At 42.4% G+C, this 23,740-nt stretch overlaps 1 protein-coding gene across 1 annotated transcript in view; it reads left to right on the forward strand.

The window, feature by feature from the left end:
* The first annotated feature begins 6,115 nt into the window (after positions 1 to 6,115).
* Positions 6,116 to 23,740, forward strand: part of ARHGAP22 (Rho GTPase activating protein 22) — a 466,096-nt gene continuing 448,471 nt past the window's right edge. Inside the window, exon 1 of the mRNA XM_069240887.1 lies at positions 6,116 to 6,192. Within this exon, the coding sequence (XP_069096988.1) occupies positions 6,153 to 6,192 (40 nt within the window). The 5' untranslated portion in view covers positions 6,116 to 6,152. The remainder of the gene's footprint in view (positions 6,193 to 23,740) is intronic.

Below are 23,740 nucleotides of genomic sequence, written 5' to 3' on the forward strand. Positions count from 1 at the left end.
ACACTGCAAGAAAGATAACTGGGTTCTCCAATTGGTGGATATTTTTTCAGATTCTGAGTCAGAAGGTGTATTAAATAGATGGCGTATCTTATCTCTGTTTAAGCCTATCCCCTCGCTGGCTAAAATATCCTCTAAAGACATCTCTTTGAGTGTTCTGCCATAAACTTGTGTGACATCTGCTTCCTGGCCACCTGTATGGGTTCATTTTTATTCCAGGACAGTAGCAGAAGAAGTCCTGAACTCGCTGGATGAGCTAAGGCAGTCAGGCTTTGATATCTATGACACATTTATTCTACAGCCGGAATTCCCTTTGACCCAGCAAATGTATGATAAGAGCCATGGGGACTAGGTGGGGGTTAAACCTATCATTGTAATCAAGACCCCCTGATATTGGGCGAGGGACGTCAGGTGGGCGCAAGTTTTGAAAAGATCTTTGTTGTGAAAAGGACAAGGGCAGGCAAATTTTCACTGACCAAGTGGAACCACTCAAAAAGAGCGAATCTATCTGCATTTGGATTGAGGATACAATCAACTAAAAAAGGTGCTGGCAAAAACCCCTCTTTTGTAGATCCTGATGACTCTGCGGTTAATTTCCTGTCTTGGAACATTACAGGGCTGAAAAGGAACTTTGAATCGCTTCTGTTGGTTATCAAAGACAAGAGCATTGTGATCACTGCATTACAAGAAACCTGGGAAACAGAGGACTTGGTGTTGACTAATTATATTGTTTTTAGTACCAAAGCCGTCAAGGGACAATTTGGGTGCGCTGTGGGGGGCTTAGCCATCATGGTACTGTTAAGTACGATGTTGTGGTGTCTGCCTTATTTATGGAATGCACTGATTTCTTGACATTATCAGTATCTGGTGTGCAATCAACCAAGACGAAAAAATTGAGCCAAAGGGATGCCCTGACTTAATTAATTGATACTTATCTTCCTCCGAAAATAAGGAAAGAAAAACAACTGAATGAGTTGGCATTACTATTGGATGAGACTCAATTGTTGCTTCTTTATGTGCCAATTCTACTGATGGGAAACCTTAATGTAAAGATCCCTCCTAGCCAGCTTAGGTATGATCTCCAAAGGGAGAAAGAAAACCCCTTGAACATTCCCTGTCAGGTTTTGGCGTGTCAGCCGAGGGAGGGGTCTGGCAGACAATTAGGTACCCTACTAAATAGTCTAAAGATTACTATATTAAACTGGAGATGTGTGGGTTATCAGCCGACGCAACCAACATTTGTTTACGGAGGGTAACTTCATGGATTGATTATGCTCAAATCTCCTTTGAGAATTTTGGGTTGGTGAAGGATTTAGCGGCTAGTGATCTATTTTATAGTGACTGTAATCCCCTCATACTCCTTTTGTTCAGGAGAGCTCACCAAAGAGACCGTTGGTCCAATAGTTCGCCTTTGTACTGCACAAATGAGTGCAGAATAGTGTTGTCTGCTAAATTAAAATGCCACATTATAAGTGATAAGATGAAGTTGTTAAATTCCCAGTCTAACCTTCCCTCACTTGACACAGTTCAGGATTTTGTAAAGCTCTTTGCCTCTAAATGGCATCCGTACGCCTAGATAGCTGTCGAGCTAGAAAGGACCTATTTAGTTTGGGGAAGGCATGGGCTAAGTCAGCTTTAAAGAGGTGTAAAAAGCAGATAGAGCAGTAAGGGAGAGAATTATAAGAAAACACAGGCAAGCCTTCAGGGAAGATAGGCGGCAAATACAGTGGAGGGAAAAAGAAAGCTTTTGGACAAAGGCAATAGCCTCCCCTTTAACCTGCAACCTAAAGAGTTTCTGGTGCATAACTAATATCATACTAGGGTGAGCATCAAAAACTGCTGCAGCACCAACTCCCGAAGAAACCTGGGTTAGATACATTTCAGAACTCCATAAGGTAGAGGATGGTGACAGAGGTGCCCCCAGACCTCTGCTGATCAGTTTGCCTGAGAAGGGGAGGGGTACTGAAAGCATCCCGTTTCCCTCTGTTAATAGCATCAAAACAGTGAAAGAAAGTATGAAAAGCTCCAGGGCTTATTGTCCTAATGCTATTTTTTCAGACAGTATCAAGCTAAATCCCCGCCTGTGGGCACAGATCCTACCACAGTTATTTGGAGCAATAATCAGGGGTCAGGATATGCCGGAATCCCGGAAAGGGAGCATCAGAGTGCCATTGTTTAACAAGCATTTTCAATGCAACGGGTCTCGCATTTGTTCGAGTTAGAGCTATTAGCGTTGTAAAGCAAAAGAAAACGCAGCACGATTGCACTGCTTGGAAAATAAACAAATAAAGTAGTCCGGACTCCAGGCTGAAAACATCGAACCTCGTATGTTTTTGGTACTTTACTGGAGCTGTGTAGGTGGGCTAAACACCGGAAAAGGCATGACGTATGCATGCCTTTCACAAATGAAAGCAAGCGGATTTAAAAAGGCAAGCCCTCAAACCAATGTAAGTGATTGACGTGGCATGGGCGTGGTTTCAAGCCCAAAGAGAGATCACAGAATGGACGGAGCACTTTGTGCTCGCCCATAAAAAGGGTGATCGGGCCCTGCCACCAAATTATCGTATGATCACCCTATTGGACATCCCGAATAAAATGTATGCGTGGCACCTGCTCTGCCTACTAGAAGATTGGGTGAGTGTGGCCAGAATTCTACTTCCGGTCCAAATGGTTTTTCACAAAGGATATTCAAGCATGTATGGTTGCTTGATATTAAACCTGTTGGCTGAAGAATACGCAGTTAAAAGGAAACATCCCCTCTATGTGTCTTACATCGACTTGTCAACAGAGTTTGACACCATAAATAGGACTTACTCTGGGAAATGATGGCTAGATGGAACTGATCACCGGGACAAATGAAGCTGGCAATTCAATTGCATGAGGGCTCATGGACTAGAGTGGAACTTGTGGGCAACAAGGCCTTGTCCAAAACGATTTATACCCATAATGGTCTTAAGCAGGTGTACATCTTGGACCCGCTTCTGTTTTCTATCTGTATAGCGAATGCCATCGTAGGCTTTTACAAGTCAGATCGTTCGCTCCTAAACTATTTAAAGTTTAACTTAATGTTCCATTTTCGAAATGTAATTGAAAAATAAAATGTGCTCTGGAGCGAATATGGAAAGAAGTGGAGCGGCTTGGCATTAGAGTGCAGCAGAAAATGATATAAAAATGAAAAAAATAAAGCAGCTGAAGAGGAGGAATGGGGAACTTGCACGGAGGCATGGGGAGCAAAGGATGAACAAAGGCAGCAGTGTAGGGTGAAATGTGAGAATGGACAACTGGGGCATCATGGGGTTGAAAAGCACACGGGAGAGAGCAAGGAAAGCCATGAATTCACATAAAAATTTTGAAAGAAAAAAATGTTTCCTAAGGTCTGCGAGGGAGCGATACAACTCTCCAATCAAAATGATGATAAAGAAGCAAAGAATTAAAGAAGAAAAGTAAGATAAGGTAGACATAGGCCTTTGACACAGGCAACTAAACGTTCTGTGAGTAAAACCTAAAAAAAAAAAGGGTGGGAACTTTTAGTGCTAAACCACATAGTGGGACAGCTTCCACACACAACTCAGGAGGTTCTTCCCTGCCTCGAGTGGCACAGGCAACCAGAGTGGAGGACGAAAGACAGCAGAGAAAGAGACAGCCCGAGAGACAAAATAGGAGACGGGGAGGGGAGATCAACAGAATCCCGAAATTTGATCAAGGACTGACTGGAGAGTGAAGAAAAGTCAAAATCACATCCCCATAAAAAGTTGCAATACTTTGCACAAACTCACATGCTTCAAACAATACACTTAGCGGTCTTCCATCAAGAAATGGAACAAAGGCGTTTCACATTCTATGAACACTTTAATATGCAAAAATCCTTGGAGAAAGGAAACTAAGGCCCATATTTAATAAAAAGTGGCACATCAGCTATGATGTGCCATTATTCGTGCGCCCCTATTGTCACCTAATGACACCAAGGTTGTGCTGTATTTATGATACAGCGCTCCATGGCGGTCGTTAGCACAATAGCGTCAAAATTATTGATGCTATTGTGGCAGTTCGCTACACTCAGGCCCATTTTTATACTTTTTTAGCACCGCATTTGCGCCGCTTTTTGATGCAAATGCGGCGCAAACTTACAAAATACAATTGTATTTTGTACGTTTGCGCTGCTTTGTGTAAAAAAATGATGCAAATGCGGTGCTAAAAAAGTATAAATATGGGCCTCAATGCTTTAAAAGGGCCGGTACTGTCCAGTACAGAGGACCAGCACTCTTTTATTTTGAGACGGAGAGTACCTGCACTACTCAGGCAAAACGTAATACTTTAATTGGAGAGTACCAGCACTTCTCAGAAATGAGCAGGAACTCTGATACAGAGTACCTGCATTTCTATTTTCCCATTTCAAGCCCTGCCTAAACTAGCATCAAAAATGTTGACGCTAGCGCAGCAAAGTGCAAGGAGACCCATAGGTTACTATAGGAGCGTCATTTTAACGCCTGCTCTGGGCAGGCATTTAAAATGAGGACAAAAATGGTGCAATGGAATCTTTTAAATTTCTCTGCGCCATTTTGCAGGCTTCCTTGTGCCAGAACACTCCTCTTGCATACATTATTCCTGAAGGAAGCATAATGTGGCACAAGGGGATACAAAGTGGCACAATGCATGCATTGATCCACTTTATAAATATTGCCTGGCAGAAAAGCCACTTTAGCGCTGCCTTAGCGTAAAACAAATGACACTATGGCAGTGCCAAGTTGGCTCTAGGGGCTCTTAAATAAGGATCCAAAGTTCTGGTCCTCAAGTGTAGAAAAATCATTTTGAAACAAATATGTAGCAAGGAGTGTGTGTTTGTCTGTTTGTAGTATATCCTGCTGGTATGTTAGAGATCAATCGCTCAGGAACACAAGTCACTGAGTTCAACAAAATGTACTTAAGTATTATGTAAATTTATGTTAGAAATTCCTTCCAAATAGTGATTGGCAGGTAAACCAATAGGCTGCTAGTCTCAAAAGATAGACCATCATCCACAGGCGCTAGGCCCTAGGTCTTTAGGGTGGAATAAATAGTAGTGACTCAAGTCTCTCTCGTGGTCAAACATGTATGAAGTAGCGAGTTACCCATCCACCCAAAGCATTTTTAATCATTCCCAGTGTATGACATGTTCTAGAACCACAACTGAAAAGGCGTAATGCAGGTGTTGACATGTACTCCAGTCGTTTGCAATAGACATATTCACTAACCCCAAAGTGCAACTTCCCGGGAGGCTTTAGATTTCGCAAATGTTTGTGAAACCAGGGAGGCATTACTTGATAGTACAACAGTTGTGAAATGTGGGCAGTGGTAAATCGTGCCTGAACTCCACCAAATAAGTTGAAGTTATCCTGAATTTCTGTGGTCTGACAATATCAAGTAAGTGTATGTTTCAGCGTGATTAAGGTCTATGAAATCAAAACTGCATTTATTAAATCATGACAAAGTAACTTGTGCTTTTGATGAAAAAAGCCCAATAGTATTTCTGGGCACACACTCATTATATAAATACAAACTACATATATTACTAGGAAGATATGCTGTTAATGTGCACATTTCTGTATGTGTACCAAGGTGACATCTAACTGGGTCACGTTGGGGATCGGTGATATGCGTGCCTGTCTGTAGCAGTATTCTGAGAAGCAGAAACATTGGCTTACTTATAGAACAAACCAGGGCTCACATGTACACACAAAACTGAAAGGTATGTCAACAGTGAGAAATGAATCTATCCTGAATTTTTAGCTTGCATCTACATCATCACTTTACAGAAGAACACTGTTGATTCCATGGTTTACCCGATGGAGTGAAGACATTGACCCATTGAGTACACACAAAAAGTGTCACATGCACTGGTAGTGAGACCATCTTAAAAATGACAAACAAACACATTTGTGCATAATACACCTTCACAGGTGGACAACCAGGAGAACGTGGGCACGTAGACAGCTACATGTAAAGACACATGCTACGGCTAGCTCTGCTCCCTGGATGTTCACATGGTGATACACGTCTGGTCTGCTGAATCTGGTTTTGTCACCCGTGCCCATCAGAAAGCTTTTATGAGGAAGTGGTTTCACAACTGGTTTTAGAGGAACCCGCACAGCAGGAGCTTCCAGTCTGCGGCGCTTGCCATGGCTCTCAGATGGAGGACTCAGACAGCACAGAAGTGTGGTAAGTGCGCATTTCTAGTTACAGGCCCTCGCGTCCTTTCAACACTTCAGTCCTTGAAGCCAATTCTGTATTAAAAAGAGTCAAAGATGCCTTGTGTTTCTGCTTCAATGCTTAGCCAGCTCACTTCTGATTAAAACTGCGCTCCCTCATGTACAGTAATATAAATATCTCAGCATTATAATATCTCCCTGCCTCTACACACCGAGTAGAGCAGGAACATTTTGAGAATTATGATATCACTATTCACTTATTTATAAGCATCAGCATGCAAACTCCATCAGAATCATTTTGACAAGAGTGCTCTACATAGCACTAATCACATAGCACATAAGCAGTTGTAAAAGTGGAAGCGTGAGATGAGGTTGATGTAATGTAAACCGGAAAAACAAACAAAAGTTTCAAAACGTATATATATGCATATTAACTATAATTACAGTGACTGGTACATTGTGAAGGATAATGTGTAGTGTAGTTGATGATTAGGATTCTTCTGACAAGAGGTGATCTTGGTGAATGACCAAATAGCTTATTAAAATATCATGTGACATGAATATTTTGATTGTTAATCTTGATTATTTTATTTCTAATTAATTATACATATTTTTAGTTCTTTACATATTTAAATTATGTGTTTTTTTCGATTCATGTATAATTTTGGGTGCATGGTTGTAATATTATTATTTATATTCATTTATTTTCATTTGATTTTGTTTAAATTGAGTAACATTTTCATTTAAATGTTTTATATACATTTTGGGTGTTTGTGTTATTTTAGGTTGTAGGGAGGTAATGTAATTATGTTATTTATGTTTTTTTTTAACAATTGTTTTGTATTTTGTTCGTTTTTTAAAAGTTTATATTGTATGCTTTTTATATAAAATATGGTTTAAAATTTAATGTTGTTCGGTATTTCAAAGTTTCATTAAAAATAAATATGAGTTGAAATAGTATATGTAATCCTTACAAAGTTCTACATTTTCTCTACTGGTATATTCATTGGAGTAGGGATAGTAAATGTAACCACTCCATAGTCAGAAGTGGTAAATCTAACCCCAATCCAAAATAAGTTTTCCTTTTGTGCAGTAGGAAGAGCAAATCTAACCCCTCCAAAGTCACAAGAGTCAATTTGTCAGAATGCCAGAGGTGGCGGAAGTGACATCACATGCCCTTTGATCTTAATGGCATCACAAGAAGTGATCATCATATGACTCTCAATCCTGTTTTTTTTCAAACAATACTTGTTATATGACCTTAACCATGATGAGATAATAGACAACTATTTTAGATACCAACTATGTGGATTGGATCTCTGAAATTCCTTGGAAGTAAATCTTACCCTCTATTGTAGTGGGCAAGCAAAGCAAAAAGCCAGGCCTCTACTAATGGGTTCCCTCCTCGCCCATTAAATTGTGAAAAGAATCTGGTCATTTAATGCATTTTTTTAAAAATGTGCTAAAACCTCACAGGCTCTGAAATGGCATTCATTAAATCTTCAAATCCTTTCATGGTGTGCCAAGCCAATGAAACCTTATGCTCCATAAGAATAGACATTGTTTTCAAAATGTGGTCAAAAATTAGCTCATCTGTGTCAGGGACAGCATTTTGTTTTGGATGCACCATATGCCATGGGTGCCCTTAATATTCTAGTGTCCAAATGTTTCTACTTATGCTATCTACATATCATAAATGACCCTTATTGTCAAAAATTACCTCAGTATGTCATGGTCAGCATTTTGCCATGGTTGGTCCTCTCCTATTTGTCAGGCTGTCCTCCATTTTGCCAAAAAATACTTCCAATGTACTAGTACCAGCACTACCTCTAGTATGCCACTATCAGTATTTTACTATGGGTGCTCATTATTCTAAAATTTACCTCCAATGTCCCACCCGCACTTTGTTGCTATGAATTACCTCAAATAAGCTAGCACCATTATTGTACCACAGCCTATCTTTAAAAGACACAATTTACCTTTAGAGTGCCAGGGCCTAAGACAAATTTGCAAGCAAAACACCACATTCTCACAATCAATTAAATCAGCTCCCTTACACACTCACATAAATACACTCTCAATTACAAGCATACACACACAACATACATGTAAATTCAGTTTTTACTTACCTTAGATGCAATCTAAGGTCCATTCCAGGTAATTGTGTTCTATTTTTTACCACACTAAGAATGAATAATGGAATAGTATAGCAAAAATGCACAGAAAATAAGTGGTCCAGAGTCACCCAGTGTTCCTGGTACTGTTTTTGCCACCTTTGAGGTTATGAGTCGCAAAGGCAGTACCAGAGGTTGCAGAGGGCAAGCTAGAGGTTGCAGCTGCGATCCCTGGCGACCCCCAAATGATGGCCATGACTGTGGCCCAGGGGCATTGGGCCGCCTCGGGAAAGCACCAGATTGCATCACAGGAAGTCAGATTTTTTTTTTTATGCTTTAGGCATGGGGAGGATAAGGGCCAGATTTAGGGTTTGGCAGATGGAATACTCTGTCACAAATATGATGGATATCCAGTCCGCAGCATTACGATTTCCTTAGGATGAAATGGAATTGTAATACGGCAGGCAGGATATCTGTCGCATTTGTGATGGAGTAACACCATCCTCCAAACTCTAAATCAGGCCCTAAGTGATTTGCCCAGATTCACAGAGTTTTAAGCCAAAGCTTGGACTTTGAGCCTAGTTTCCCAATTACAAAGGTGACAGCTCTGGGCTTTAGGCAACATCTCCTCCCCACAGCTGCTCTTGGTGTCTTCCTGCCAAGGCTTGTTCCGGTATACGGTCACTTAAATAGGACAGTGATGAGAAAGGTGGTCACAAAGATAATCCAAGTCTAGGTGGACAATAATAACTTGGCCAGAGTCGTTTTGCATTTCATTGCGAGTCATTTGGAAAATAACTCATTACGAGTCATTTGGAAAAGAACCTGAGATGCTTAAGACCTGGCTTTTCAATTAACTAACCTAATATAGGGAGGGCTAGACACACATAAAACTCCTCAGCACCAGGATGCCTTTGCCGGTAATAGTTCACTTTACAAATACACATAACATTCATATTATAGAGTCTTTAGAGTAGAGCATTGAGTAGGGGACTGTAGTATGTACTGCTCAGTACTACTTTATTATACCATGCACACGACATGAACAATGATTTATGTTAAAACACGATTACAATTTTATTGATGGTCTTCACCTGTGATGGAAATTATTTGATATTTATAGTCCTGATTCACAAAGGTAAACTTACAATTTGGTGTAAGTTTACTCTCTTTGGGTAATCGATAACAAACTATTTAATAGTAACTTTACAGTTGTCGAGACTAAGCGGTTGGGGCGGAGAACTCTGCACATAAAAAATAAGCCTGTCCTATCTTTTAATGGCAGAGTTTGCCACCTCTACTGAGGAGTTCATGACCAGGTCCTCAAACGCCCAAAAAATGATAGGCCTGTCCTATCTTTTTATGTGGAGAGTTCTCTGCACCCGCTGTGGAGTCTCTGCAGTCGTAAAGTTACTATTAAATTGTTTTTGAAAACCAAAAAAGAGGAAACTTGCACAAAAGTGCAAGTTCACCCTTGTAAATCGGGTTCAATATTTCCCAACAACCTTCATCCATACCTACATACATGTATACTGGGGTTGCCCCCACTAAAATGGCTGTAGGGTGACTGTGGACACTGGTGTGAAATACATGCATTTGATGCCCTGTTATCATTAAACTATGACAAACTCTACCCAACGCCAAATATGGCATCTGCAGTTCTGAAAATGTTTCTATAGCTTTCTGTTTCCTGTCTCCTGGCAGCTCAGATGGACAATTAAGAGCTTGAGCTTTTCTCCTCAGTTAGGGGAAGCCTTTCAAACTAGGCAGTTTTTCAAATGTGATCTGCCTCAAGAAGTAACCTATCCACAGGCTTATGACATTCAGACAGAGTGACTCCATTTTATGTTCAACTGACATAAAGCGCTTTCTTATTTTAGGAAAAAAGGGGACACAGTTCATAAAGAGGTGGGCCGGCGCACAGGAGGGATGGAGATTAATAAAATTAAATAAAATAAAAAAACATTAAACTTGCCACCGCCGATCCTCATCATCTCAGCAGCAGGCAGAAACAGGCTTCTAGCCTGCCCTGTGGCCAATCCTGACCCTGCTCAAAGCAGAGTCAGGATTGGCTGGGAGCACCCAGCCAGGGTACTCACATGTATACTGGGAGCCTGTCCCTGATCTCTTCAGCCCGGCAACACATTGCCGGGCTGGAGAGAGCACAGTGCGCCTGTGTGTTTGTCCCCCCCAAGATGGCCGGTCAAACATACATGCGCACAGTGCACTCCTCTCAGTCCTTGTCATCCCCAATGCTCCGGCCCTTTAACCATGAAAGGATAATAAACTTAGTTTATTATCCATTCATTGTTAAAGGATTTGCAGCGCTTGCTGCTGGAAGGGGGGCAACTCTCCTCCGCCATAGGAGGAGCCACCACTGAAAATACCAGGGATAGCGTAAATGATATCACATGCCATTTGACCTTTACTTTCAGTCACACACACATGCTTACATTTTTGCACACTCTCTCTCACATAAACACGCTTTTAAAAGAATTTGTACTTGCCTCAGCTTTCAGATAGGAATCTATTGAAGCTAATTGCACTCCACTTTTGTTACACAAATAGTGAATAATATTATTCAATATTTGTGTAGTAAAAATAATTGACACAAAACCGGAAAAGTGGACCCCCATCCGACATGCACTAGGAGGAACAGCCTGTGTTCCAGGCACTGATTGTGCCACCTCTGAGGCCAGGGGTCGCAAAGGTAGTCCCAGGGGTGGCAAGGGGCAAGCCAGATGTTGCAGCTGCGACCCCTGCCACCTCTAAATGACATCCTTGTCCAATTTCCAACAACTTTGCTAATGTTGTGTTAATTGGAATGAGGATAGTAAAGTAAAGTAGACGTCCTTAGAACTCAAACAGTTTCTCTAGAGCTGGTTAGAGTCGACTTACATTATTTGTTAATATTGTTTTTTAGTTTTGTTTTTGTCCTATTTTGCTTTTTAAAAGTTTATATTATTTTTTATATTTATAATTATTACAGTATCCTATAATATTGGATAGATGAAAGATGGGTCGAGGGGAGCCATCCATGGCTTCAAAGACCGGTATCAGTAGTTTATACACCGCTCTGTTCCTGGTGGATGATTACCTCGGTTGGTGATGGCTGCTGGAAGAAGGGCTGTGCTCGGAAACATAATATAGGTTTCTTTTGGCAAAGTTACATACTGCGTTTAGTGGGGATAAAGGGTGAATAAATAAAAAAGGCGGCCCACCAAGGGCTCTTGCAGTAGTCAATTGTGAAAAGGATAAGTGAGGAAATGAGAGCCTTGGCTGTGTGAAAATGAACTTCCTAATGTTTAGGATTTGAGTCAGGCTGCTGTGGGTGCGTCAGATATGAATGTTTCCATAGTCATGGAAGAGTCAAAGTGTACACCAGGGTTTCTGGCTGAAGATACCTAAGGGGTAGCGGATAGAGTGAGGAAAAGAAGCAGGGGCTGATTTTGCAGCGAAGTAAATTATTTCACTTTTAGAGCATTTTACTTCAAGCAGTTTGATAGCCATGCTGCGGCCGAGAGCAGTGGGGCAGCTGAAGGCCACTCTTATGAGAAGGAAAGTCATCTTGAGAAAAGGAAAAGATGAAATGAAAAACCAACTGAAGTGATGATTTGACCAGATCCCCGGTATTGTAGTGTACATGGGAATAGACTATACAGTGCTTTGAAATTAGCAAATGTGACCTCCCCGAGCAATCTGATTAGACTCTCCTTAAGATTTAGTATGTAGTAGAACACTAGCAGCAAAATAGGGCATTGGATGACCTTCTGTTTTCCAACTTCCTCCTGCTTTTGGTCCAACAAAGCGTGAATTTCTTGTTCACAAACATCTTGGGTGTGCCCAAACTAGCTCTTTCTACAAAAGGGCGATCTTTCCTATAAACTACCTCTATGCCTTATCTCATGATGATAAACTTTAAGGTGCTATGATATCATTGCATACTTCAATCAATTCTGCCCCTGTGGCTTCTCTCTCTGTCTCGCTCTCTCTCTCTCAATATCTCTCTCTCTCCTTCTCTCTCTCTCATAATCCCATTCACATTTCCAAGAGGTGGGGTTGAATTGAAATTATATATGGTTTATTTATTAACAGGGTAGTGGACTCTGTTGTTTGTGCAAAGGTTGCCAATGGGTGCTAATTAAGCCTGGGTAAAATGTCTTTTGTTTTGGAGTAATCTTGCATACTTTCCAGCATTTTGCAATGGTTACATGAACTGCCCAAAATGACGCCATTACTGCACTGCATAATTGAAATTTAATTTAGAAACAAACCCTATTGCATGACCATGAGAATCATTAGAATGAACTGAACCCAATTAACTTTCATTTGTGTCATGTACCCTTTAGCGCTATTTTTGTGCAAAATGCTGCTTGGTCATTTTACATAATAACATGTATTTTCACGTAATTCCTTTGAAATTTCACGTAACTACACAAAGGCAATTTTGCAACGTACACACTGGCTTAGGGTCAGTTATTTGGCCTTGAAAGATAATACTTTACTGAAAACCAGGACTTGACTAATTCCTTCTGTAGCTATTGCTGAACAGACTTTAGCAGAGTAGCTCACTCCACAATTTTGCATACTCCTGAAAATTTCGGATATTTTCCTTTGGCCACTATGTTTAATACCATTAGGCCCTATACTTCCATCTTATGGTGACATATGTTATACTATAGTGAACAGCTGCCCCATCAACAGGGCTTCCCAGGACTCGACCCAGAAGACAGACAGGCTGCTGCTGACGACACAACAAGCGGGGGGAGCGGCTAGATGGAAAAGAGCAAAGTCTTAAGAAACTTTCTAAAAAACAAATGGTTCTGGGTGCTCCTGATGGAGAGAAGAAGTGAGTTCCACAGAGATGGGGCCAGAGTTCGGAAGGAGCAGCTGCCCGCCCTTGCTCTCCTGACTTGGCGAACAGTAGCCAAGTTGAGATTGGCTGAGTGCAAGGATCGCGAGGGACGGTATGGAGAGGTGAGGTTGGACAAGATGGGGTCCCCGTGGGAGTGCAGGGTCTTGTGGGTGATGCACAGGGTTTTAAAGTGAATGCACTTGTCCACAGGGAGCCAATGTAGCTTATGAATGTGAGAAAGTAGCCTCTTTCTAGCATGGTTACCCCCATTTTTGGCCTGTTTGTCAGTGTATTTTAACTCTGTCACTGTTTTCGTCAGAATGCTTTACTGTGTCACCTGGATCCTGCTAACCAGGACCCCAGTTCTTATGCTCTCTCTGGTTCCAAATTTGTCCTTACATACTGGTAACCCAGCATTTCACCACAAATTGGAATACTGGACCCCCCCCTTATAAGTCCCTAGTATATGGTACATAGAGTACCCAGGGGATTGGGGTTCCAGGGGATCCTTATGGGCTGCAGTATTTCTTTTGCCACCCATAAGGAGCCAATACAAAGGCTTCTACAGGACTGCCATTGCAGCCTGTGTGAAATAGCGCGTGCACTATTTCACAGCCATTTTCACTGCACCAGGTCAATTATAAGTCACCTATATGTCAGGCCTTCAAACCCTGAATGCTAGGTGCAAAGTACCTGTGTGTGAGGGCACCCCTGCACTAGCAGAGGTGCCCCATGTCGTCCGGGCCCATTTTCCCGGACTTCGTGAGTGCGGGGACACCATTTTAAGTGTTCACTGCACATAGGTCAGTAACTATGTACAGTTTCACAATGGTAACTCCAAAAATGGCCATGTAAGATTCTAACAACTGGAAATTGTACCCCAATACTGATTATAGTATTGGTTTTACAATTCCATGCACTCTGGGGGCTCGCCTGTGGACCCCCAGTACTGCCATACCAGCCTTCTGAGGTTTTCACTGCAGCCCCAGCTACTGCCACCTCACAGACTGCCTTCTGTCCTGTTGGGGCTTGAGCACCTCAATCCCAGGAAGGCAGAACAATACATTTCCGTTAGGAGAGGGGTGTTACACCCTCTCCCTTTGGAAATAGGTGTTACAGGCATGGTAGGGGTATCGTCCCAGAGCCTCTCGAAATGCTTCAAAGGGCACAGATGGTGCCCTCCTTGCATAATCCAGTCTACACTGGTTCAGGGACCCCCAGTCCCTGCTCTGGCGCGAAACTGGACAAAGGAAAGGGAGTGACCACTACCCTGTCCATCACCACACCAGGGGTGGCGCCTAGAGCAACTCCAGAGTGTCCCTTGGTTCTGCCATAGTGTTTTCAGGATGGTCAGAGAACTATGGGAGCATCTGAGTGGCCAGTGCCAGCAGGTGACGTCAGAGACCCCTTCTGATAGGTGCTTATCTGTTTAGGTGACCAATCCCCCTCTGAGGGCTACTTAGGGTCTCTCCTCTGGGTGTTTCTTCAGATTCAGATTGCAAGACTCCAGCAGGAATCCTCTGCATCCTTTACTTCATCTTCTACCGACGGATCAACGTCTGACTGCTCCAGGAACTTTACAAAACTGCAACAAAGAAGCTAAGAGGACTTCTGCAACTTTGTCTCTTCAGCTCCTGCCAGCAACTGCAACAGTTTCCAGGTTGTGCATCCTCCGAGGACTGTCTGCCTTCTGCCTGCACCAGAAGAACTAAAGGATTCTCCCGTGGAGTGATGGAGTCACTTTCCTGCTTGAGCAGGCACCTCTCTGCAGCGACGACCTGTGACTTGGGGCCCATCTCCAGATGACAGACGTGGATCCAGCGACATGGGTGGTGGACTAAAGTGACTCTAGAGGTAAGAGCTTGACTCCCCAAGCAAGACAGTACTCGCGTGCACCGCGTGACTTGCAGATGCTGAGACTCGTGTGCGACTTTCACAGCTTAGGCCTCCAGCTCTCCATCCTGCAAAGCACAGCTTCCTGAGTGGTTCTCCGACGGCGTGGGAATCCTTTGTGTCATGCTGCATGGGCCTCCATTTGCACCTTCTTTGTCCTCGGGCTGTGGGACTCCTGTGTGTGCTGCCTGGTCTTCTAAGGGCTCTATGAGTTGCTGAAAGCCCCCTCTGTCACCCCCTCCTGGGAAGAGTTGACCTGGTCCTTCCTGGGCCCAGGCAGTGCTATTTTCTGCTAACTGTGAGCTTTGCATTTACCAAGGCTTGTTGGCAGAATCCACCAACGCAAACCAGACTACATTCATCCACCAAGCGAGGGACATCTTCTGCACCAACCAGGAACCTACATCTATCTTCTTCTTTGGTGTAATACTGACTTTGTCTTCTCATCGGTGGTTCATCTTTTGCACCTTCATTCGGGTTAGTAGGGGCTCCTGTTGTCCCTTGGCTCTTCACTGCTTCTTGGACTTGGTCCCCTTCTTACACAGGTCTTCAGGTCCAGGAATCCATCATTGGTGTCTTGCAGGTTCGTCTGGTTCTTGCACTGTCTTCTATCATGACTTCTAGTGTGTTTTAGGAAACTTGCTATGTTTTGCTCATGCTTTCCTTGGCTCTGGGGGGGGTGGTATTTTACTTACCTTTGGTGTTTTCTTACACTGCCAGCGCCCCTCTACACACTATACTTGCCTAGGTGGGAAACTGACTTTCTCATTCCACTATTTTAGTGTATGGTTTGTGTTCCCCCTAAGCCCATTGCAACCTATTGTGATTTTCACTGTTAGGACTATTTTTCACTGTTTATTTACCTGTTTTTGGTTACTAGTGTATATATTATGTAATTTACTTACCTCCTAAGGGAGTATAGTCTCCAAAGCATTTTTGGCCTTGTGTTACTAAAATAAAGTACCTTTATTTTTGGTAACAGTGAATATTGTCTTTCATGTGTGAGTACTGTGTGACTACAGTGGAATTGCAAGAGCTTTGCATGTCTCCTAGTTCAGCCTTGGCTGCTCTGCCTACAGCTACCTCTAGACAGCCTGGTTTCTAGACACTGACTACATTTCACTATAAAGGGATAACTGGACCTAGTATAAGGTGTACGTACCTGTGGTACCCACTACAAACCAGGCCAGCCTCCTACAACGAAGAAGGCCAAAGGCAGAGCAGAACATAGGAAGGGAGAGAAAAGCAGCCAAGCAGCTGCCTTTTGGGCTAGCTGGAGTCTCCCAGTAACAGATTTGCTGACTCCTAGGTACAGAATGTTTCATTATTCTATCTAGGACAGAATTGCCACCTCAGTAATTGTTTGTTGGATACGTGGGTTGAAAAGGCCAAGGATGGGTTTGAGGCTTCTCAAGAGCCCAAAACATGTGCCTGCTATGGAGTTGGCTTGAGTCTCAAAGGCCAAGGTATTCTCCATCCAGACTCCTACAATTTTGATGGAAGACTTGAGCTTAGGGGGATGCCCAAGGGAGGTAGGTCACCAATGTTTGCACCAAGAGTGGGAATCTTTGCCTAACAGAAGTATTTCTGTTTTATTTGCGTTCCTGTGTAGGCCTTTGTTGTTCATTCACTCTGGAACAACAGACATTCCATTTTTAAAGTTAACCATGTCTTGCACTGGGTTTTCAGTGAAAGAGATAACAAGTTAGGTGTTGTTAGTATGCAATACCAGTGCAAGTCTTGAGAATTTAGCGACCTTTGCCAAAGGTTGAAAGTATATATTGAATAAGGTAGGGCTCAACAAGAAGCCCTGGGGAATGCTGTAATGTAAAACATGAGGATGGGAACTGTAAGGTGGAGAAATGACCTGGAAAGAGCACTCAGACAGAAAACAGGCGACCCAGGACAATTGGGCCAATGTAGGCTAATTCCCTGTAGGTGCTCGAGTAAAATTTTATGAGATACCATATCAAATGCAGCGCTCAGGTCAAGCAGGATCAGAGCTGAGAATCTGTGTTCATCCAGGGCACAGTGAAGTTTTTCGTTTACTGCAAGAAGTGCAGATTCCATGCTGAGTGAAGGCCTGAAGCCATTTTGGGACTTGTCCAAGATATGATTTTCTTCCAGTAACTTGGTCAGGATGTCATTGACGTGTCTCTCTATTATCTTAGCAAGAAAAAGAGGGAGGAAGGGAAGGAGGATTATTGGGTGAAAGTCTTCTGGTTTTGAGGCATCTAGGGATGGTTTCTTCAGTAGATGGATGACTTTAGCATGCTTTAATGGGCCGGGCACGGAGGCAGATAACAGTGAAAGATTCACAATAACTAAACAAGGAGGGAGGGGAAAGTCCTGTAGCTTGATGTAAAGAACATGTTGAATAGGGCTATCAGAGCAGGATTTAACTTGGATACAGAGGGTTTGAAACAAAGTCAGGCATGGGAGGGGCAGCGAGTTCAGCAAGGCTACAGGATTGCTGTTTGTTAATGGTACCGTGTAATTTAACCTAGCATAAGGGACTTCAGGGAGAAAGTGCAAGTAGATGTCCTCTATCTTGCCAGTGAAGTACTCTGCTAATATATTTCAGTGTGCAAGGGAGACTTCAATGGGGTCTGCTGATAGCACATGTTTTGAAAGGCTATTCATTAAATTGAAGATTTCTTTAGCAGGGTTATTGCTATTACTGATTTTATTGGCGAAATATTCTTCCCTAGATTTTGTGATCAGTTTATGATATGTTTTGATGGCTGATCTATATTGTATTTTTAGGGGGAGATCGTATGCTTTCCTCCAGGAGTGTTCTATGCCTTGCAGTGCTTTTTGGCCAGAATAAGGATCTTGTTGAACCAAGGTGCTGCATGTTTCTTCTTAACTGAGACCTGTCTGGCAGGGATGAAGATGTCTAAGGCTGAGGTGAGCCAGGAATCCAGGGTGCTGTATGCTGCCTCAGCGTTGGGGGCCAGCAGTGGCTGGCTAGCGTGAATAAAATGCCCACATTTTTGGAGGTCAAGTCTGTGCCACAGGTCAACACACTAAAAAACACTGCAAGCAAGATGCCACGCACAAGGCTATCATAGCATGTGCCCGCCTCCACAATGCCTCAGAAAAAGCCAGGCATTCCAAAAAATATCCTTAAAAATGGAGGAGACATTAAAAACCTGGCCTCAGCATTAGAGACAGAAGAGGTTGTAGTAAGTAGAAGATCAATATAAAGATTTCTTCATCAACATGGAAAATTATCTTCTGTAATTTTCCATGTCTTCATCACACAGTCTGGATGGTCTGTCTCCTTTATATAAACTGCGCCATGTGATCCAGATTGTTCCAATCATGGCTGCTGTCTAAAGTGAAGCATTACAAACCACGTTTGAAAGTCTGGCAAAAAAAAGAGCTACCCAAATAATATTGGATCTTTCCTGCAAGGTAATATATATTTTTTATATTATGTTATTTTATTCGTACTGGTTGGAGCTCATGATAAATTCTGCTCCATCATGAGAGTTGGCAGAACTTTGGTCACATCGTGTTACGCTTGTAATGCAGAGATTCAACCAAATTCTGCCAACTGCTGTGTTGGAGAGATTTTTCTCATGCCAACAGTAAGTTACTGACTGTGAGTGAGAACTGGCATCCCATAGCATCATTTTCAGGCGCTAGAGGGGGCACCCAGTGAGATTTTCACAACGTGAACGGTCATGGGCAGTCGCAACAGTTCACGGTGAGAAAGTTGCCACTTGAGTAGAAAATCTACTCGAGTGGCATCAAAATCAACTCAGGCAGCAGTGCCCTCTGGCAAGCTGCATGGTGCCAGTCATGCTCATTTTTCAGTGCAAAACAAGCTCCCTCTGCTAAAAATCAACATAAGCAGTGAGACAAGATGATTTCCGCCCGTCCGTGAGAATCTCACTAAATTTTCATGTAATTCTGCAAGTTCCGCCCACCCCTTGCATTTATATGGGAGCTCTTGAGCCATTGGTATGTCATTGCAGCAACTGTCGTTATAAGCGTTTCATTTCAGACCAGAGTCTGGGTGTGTTTGTGTGATGGACTTTTATAGAAGGCAGTGTGCAAATAGTTTTTATTTTTTGTTGATATTTAAATGTGTAGGAAGTTCTTTGTGCGGTCAAGATATGTATAGTATTTGCTGTTGCTCGTGGGTGGTCCTGAGGATGGCTTTTAGCAGTTTCCTGGCCTATCTGAACTGTGCTGAATGGGTGTTGTGGCTTTGGTTTAGATCTGCTTTGTTGTTTGTTGGAGTGGGTGATTGTGTATTCGAGTGATGTTCTAGGCTGATAGCCATTTAACTGATAAACCTGTACAGTGTTGGGTCAATGTGAGGTGTTGTGCCTAATATATTAAGTTGGGAGTTGTGTGTTATTTATTGAGAATGCTGTAGTGAGCACATTAACACCCAATTATGTGTCCCATCATTGCAGTCATGTATGTGTTCAGAATTTCTGAATTGTGTCTAGAATAATATAAAATCCTGTACAAAGTTCAAAAATTTGGCACACAACATGTAAATAACTGGTTTAGAGTTAGATGGTGAATTAAATTTTACTGTGAAGGAGACTCCAACATAGGATTTTTCTCCACCTATACTAATCTATTTGTGGAAGCAATGCCACTGGCTGATTCCCTTCTATATATAGGGCCTACTGTAGAGTTTGGCAGATGGGTCACTCCATCACAGATGTGACGAATATCCCGCCTGCCATATTAAAGGTCATTATATCATATGGCACTTGTAATATTGTGGATGGGGTATCAATCACATTTGTGATGGTGTACCCTATCTGCCAAACTCTAAATCACGCCAGTAGTTTCCCCTCCCCCAAGCATATTCTATTGCCACCCAATTCTATTTCAGAAATTGAGACTTTAAAAGGGCTGTCGTAGGAGGCGTTGGCAGAGTGTGAGGGGTCATTATGCCACAAGTACCGCACTTTCAGAGGTCCCACAGTCTTTCCATAAAATGTATTTATAGATTTTGAATTGTAAATGAAGGAGCAGGGGTTCTTAAACCTCAAACTTCTGACATAATTTTAATACAAACCCTGCAGCTGGTCATATGGTCATTTTGTAGTCGAAAAAAGAGAGAATAAAAATAGGAGCAATCATTTACATACATTTCTATGAACAGTGAAAAACAATGGAGCTCCACCGGAAACGACAAAGAGAATCGAAGTGAGTTTAAAAGGTTAATTTAACAAATGTAGTAAGATTAAAGTAATTGACAATAAGCTTTTAAATCTTAAACATTATCAGTACAAATTTAAATTGTCAAAGAGCCAATACTTTAACATGAAATAAAACATGATAGGACCCAAAATTACATAAAGACTACAGAACATCCAAAAATTTGTTTCTCAAAGGGAAATCCCTGATCTAATTTATGGAAGAATAAGTTGGCAAGGTCATTTAGGAAAATAAGGTAAGTTGTGAGCTTCAGAAGCCTAAATGAAAGTTTCTGATGGGAAAATAGGAAGGCTTAGACATGAAGCATTTGTACTCAGTCAGTGGAGAGCAGTAGATGCAAGAAGGGTCCTCTCAGCTGGAAGTCAGCAAACATCTCTGTACCCTAAACAAACTATTATACATTGATAAAACTCTTGTTTGCAACATTACAGCTTGTTCCCATTCTCGAGAGACAATATTCTCCTTTTGGACCCTGGGAGACGGTAAACTCTTCATGTTCTCATGTTATTAGTATGGGATTGTCTTTGTTTTTTACGAGTAGAAGGCCCCTGGAAAGACATAGCATCTGAAGTGGGAAGAAAACATGACATGCAAAGAAAATGTGCAAGCCTCTCCACTTCAAAACGTGTAAATGTGACATTCAAAATGGCAGTGATGTTAGGATAACTTAATCATTACATTTTAGCTCGTGTGCTCCTCATAATAGCTAAAAGTAGTTCCTACTAAAAATTATATGATTAAAGTGCACATGCAAATTAAAAATGCTGATCACACTTTTCTAATAAATGTGTTAGTAATGCATATGTAAATTTACAGTCTACCAAAAGCAAGCCTGCCGTCTTCACTACTAATGTTGAAGCTTACGACTAAATTAAATGAAATGCCAACTTTTCTCTTTATGAACACTGTGAAACAGGTATTTATAGCTCCTGCCAAAAACAGAATAAGTATCAAGAGGGCGTTGCTTTAGTTTAGCCCCAAAATGTTCAATAACTTCTGGGAAGCTGTATATTCATCAGCCAGCCAGCACACCAGGTGGTTGGTGGGGGCGGCTGCTGACTGGAGAAAAAAAGACCACTTCTCTGTGGTCACAATTTCTGAAGATGGATTTAAAAGGGATCATTTAGACATCTATTTGCACACCAGTTAAAATTTGAAAATAATAATTTTGGGATCGAATCTGGACTTTTGGTTAGGAAGGCCAATATTACGGATAAGGAGCACTGCCCTGGTCTGCAGTGTGGTACATATTTATTTAGGTACACTGTGTGCAGACCAGGCCAGTGTGCCCTAGCACAATGAATGTGATACTCGCCAATGTGCAAATTTGCACCAGTCTTGGATACTGTGCAGGTGGCAAATAGCCTGTGTTTCAAAGTGGAACAGATTTAGCCTTGCAGGCAGGTGGGGTGAGAGACTCAATGCAACTGCATGGTTAGATGTCAGGAAAGGTCCATGGAACCCTATTCCCACCTTTGAAGGCGGGCACACTGACTGAGTGCTACCTCAATGTGACTCAGGGTCCAGGCACCTCATGACGCTTTAAATCAGCGCAGGCATAGGGCTTCCTCATTTTCATAGGGTCATACTCCCTTACAAAAGACGGAATGGGTCTCTTTAGGAATAAGCCATGTGTTGTGATTAATGCAGGCCCAACACAGAATCGTACTCATGCAGATCTGGCATTTGAGTATTTTTATATGGTGTCCTTACGAGAAACCCAGTGGCCTATAACCAGGACCACTGGAATTATGCAATTTTGCAGCTGCTGCATTTTAATGCATAATTATAGATCTGTCACATGTGCCTCATAATCCATCATTTACAGTATAATCTGCTGCATTATACTGCAAAATGCCATTTTCTTGCCGTCTAACTTATCAACCCTGCCACATAATGTAGTCCTCTCTGAATGCATAATTCCTGTTACCCTGCTCTAACCCTTTTAGAGTTCCCATTGGAAATAGTTACAACGAAAACTAGAGAGAGAATGAGAAAGTAATGGGGAAATCAGACCCGAAATTATTGACTCCTCCAGTAATTTCTCATTACACAGGAAATTCTCAGAATTCATCCCAGAATCTCTGTTAATTCTGCACCCTGGAGTTAGCAGGACACCTGGTATCGGTAAAAACAGGGGCATGGAATTGATATCTCTGCCTCCATAGACCTTGTAAAGTGGGCATGGGCGTCAATTCACCGGAATGCCAGGGGTTGTGGAAATGACATCACAAACTATTTTACTGTCACTCACTCACATGCTTACATACACACACACATTCACTCATCCACACTCTCACATGAGCACACTTTCACACGCAAGCATGCACACATCATACATTTAAAGGCATTGTTTACTTACCTCTGCTGCCAGATAGCTAGGGTCATATTCCACCTAACTGTACTATAATAAAAAAATGACTGAAAACAAGGAAAGTGGAGCCCCGACCTTTGTCCATAAATAGAACTGCACCTGTATTCCTGGCACTTATTTTGCCACCTCTGAGGCCAAAGGTCACAAAGGCAGTGGCAGTTGTCTTAATGTGCAAAACCGGGGTCGCAGGTGCGACCCCTGGCATTCCCTAAATGATGTCCGTAAAAATCCATTCACGTCCATGGAGGATTATATTTACCTCCTTGCCTGTGAAAGTGGCATCATTACAAGTTATCTGAGTTTAACGGGGGAGGAAAGGGGTACTGGGACAAATTACCAATTCCAGCGAGCATCTCCTCCTAATTTCTGAGGATTTAGGTGTATGTTCCAGGAATGGGGAATAACCACGTACACCCAGGAATACTGGGTCCTTTTCTGATGAGGCTCACAGGGTTGTGGAGCTGGGAGGGTGTCAAGGTCACAGCTGGGGTGGGGCCTGTGCAGAAGGAGCGATCTAAGCTCCCCATGTGTTGTAGGGAGTGGCTGGGTAGGGACGGGCCAGCGCCTGTGCGTTCTGCCTGCTCCAGACCTACAGAGGTTTACTAGGTTCTCATTCACAGCTGATAAAAGCTGGCCCGGTAATTTCGGGAGTGGTAACACTCAAGCAGGATTACTTTAGAAGCCATTCCAGAGTCATTGAATGATCATCCAACTACTGTAGAAATCACTTTCACATCATCAGACATCATCAAGCTCTTGATGTCATCAGCAGAGTTTGAAAACATGAGCCTGATGACTTGTGGATGACTTGAAAATGACTCGGAATCAGCCAGGGTGTCAACCCCAGGCAAAAGGCGTAGCTTGATCAGTAAGATTGGGGGACATTTCCCAACAATCACGTTGGGTTGCATTAAAATACAACATACGACAAGCAGGGCTCATGAGAGGGGCTAAATGGGAAGTGGAAAGGAAGACGAATGTGGATTGCAGGGGCACTAAGTAAGGAAAAACAGAGTGTTTTGTAAATTAACTATTTTCGAAGACTTTCAAAACAGAGACAGTGTATGTGAGTTTTTGAATGTGTGTATGTCAAAGTTCCTGGTGAAATAAGAAAGATACATCACAA

The sequence above is a fragment of the Pleurodeles waltl genome, chromosome 6 (genome assembly GCF_031143425.1).
Source record: "Pleurodeles waltl isolate 20211129_DDA chromosome 6, aPleWal1.hap1.20221129, whole genome shotgun sequence".
In the NCBI taxonomy this organism is placed as follows: Eukaryota; Metazoa; Chordata; class Amphibia; order Caudata; family Salamandridae; genus Pleurodeles; species Pleurodeles waltl.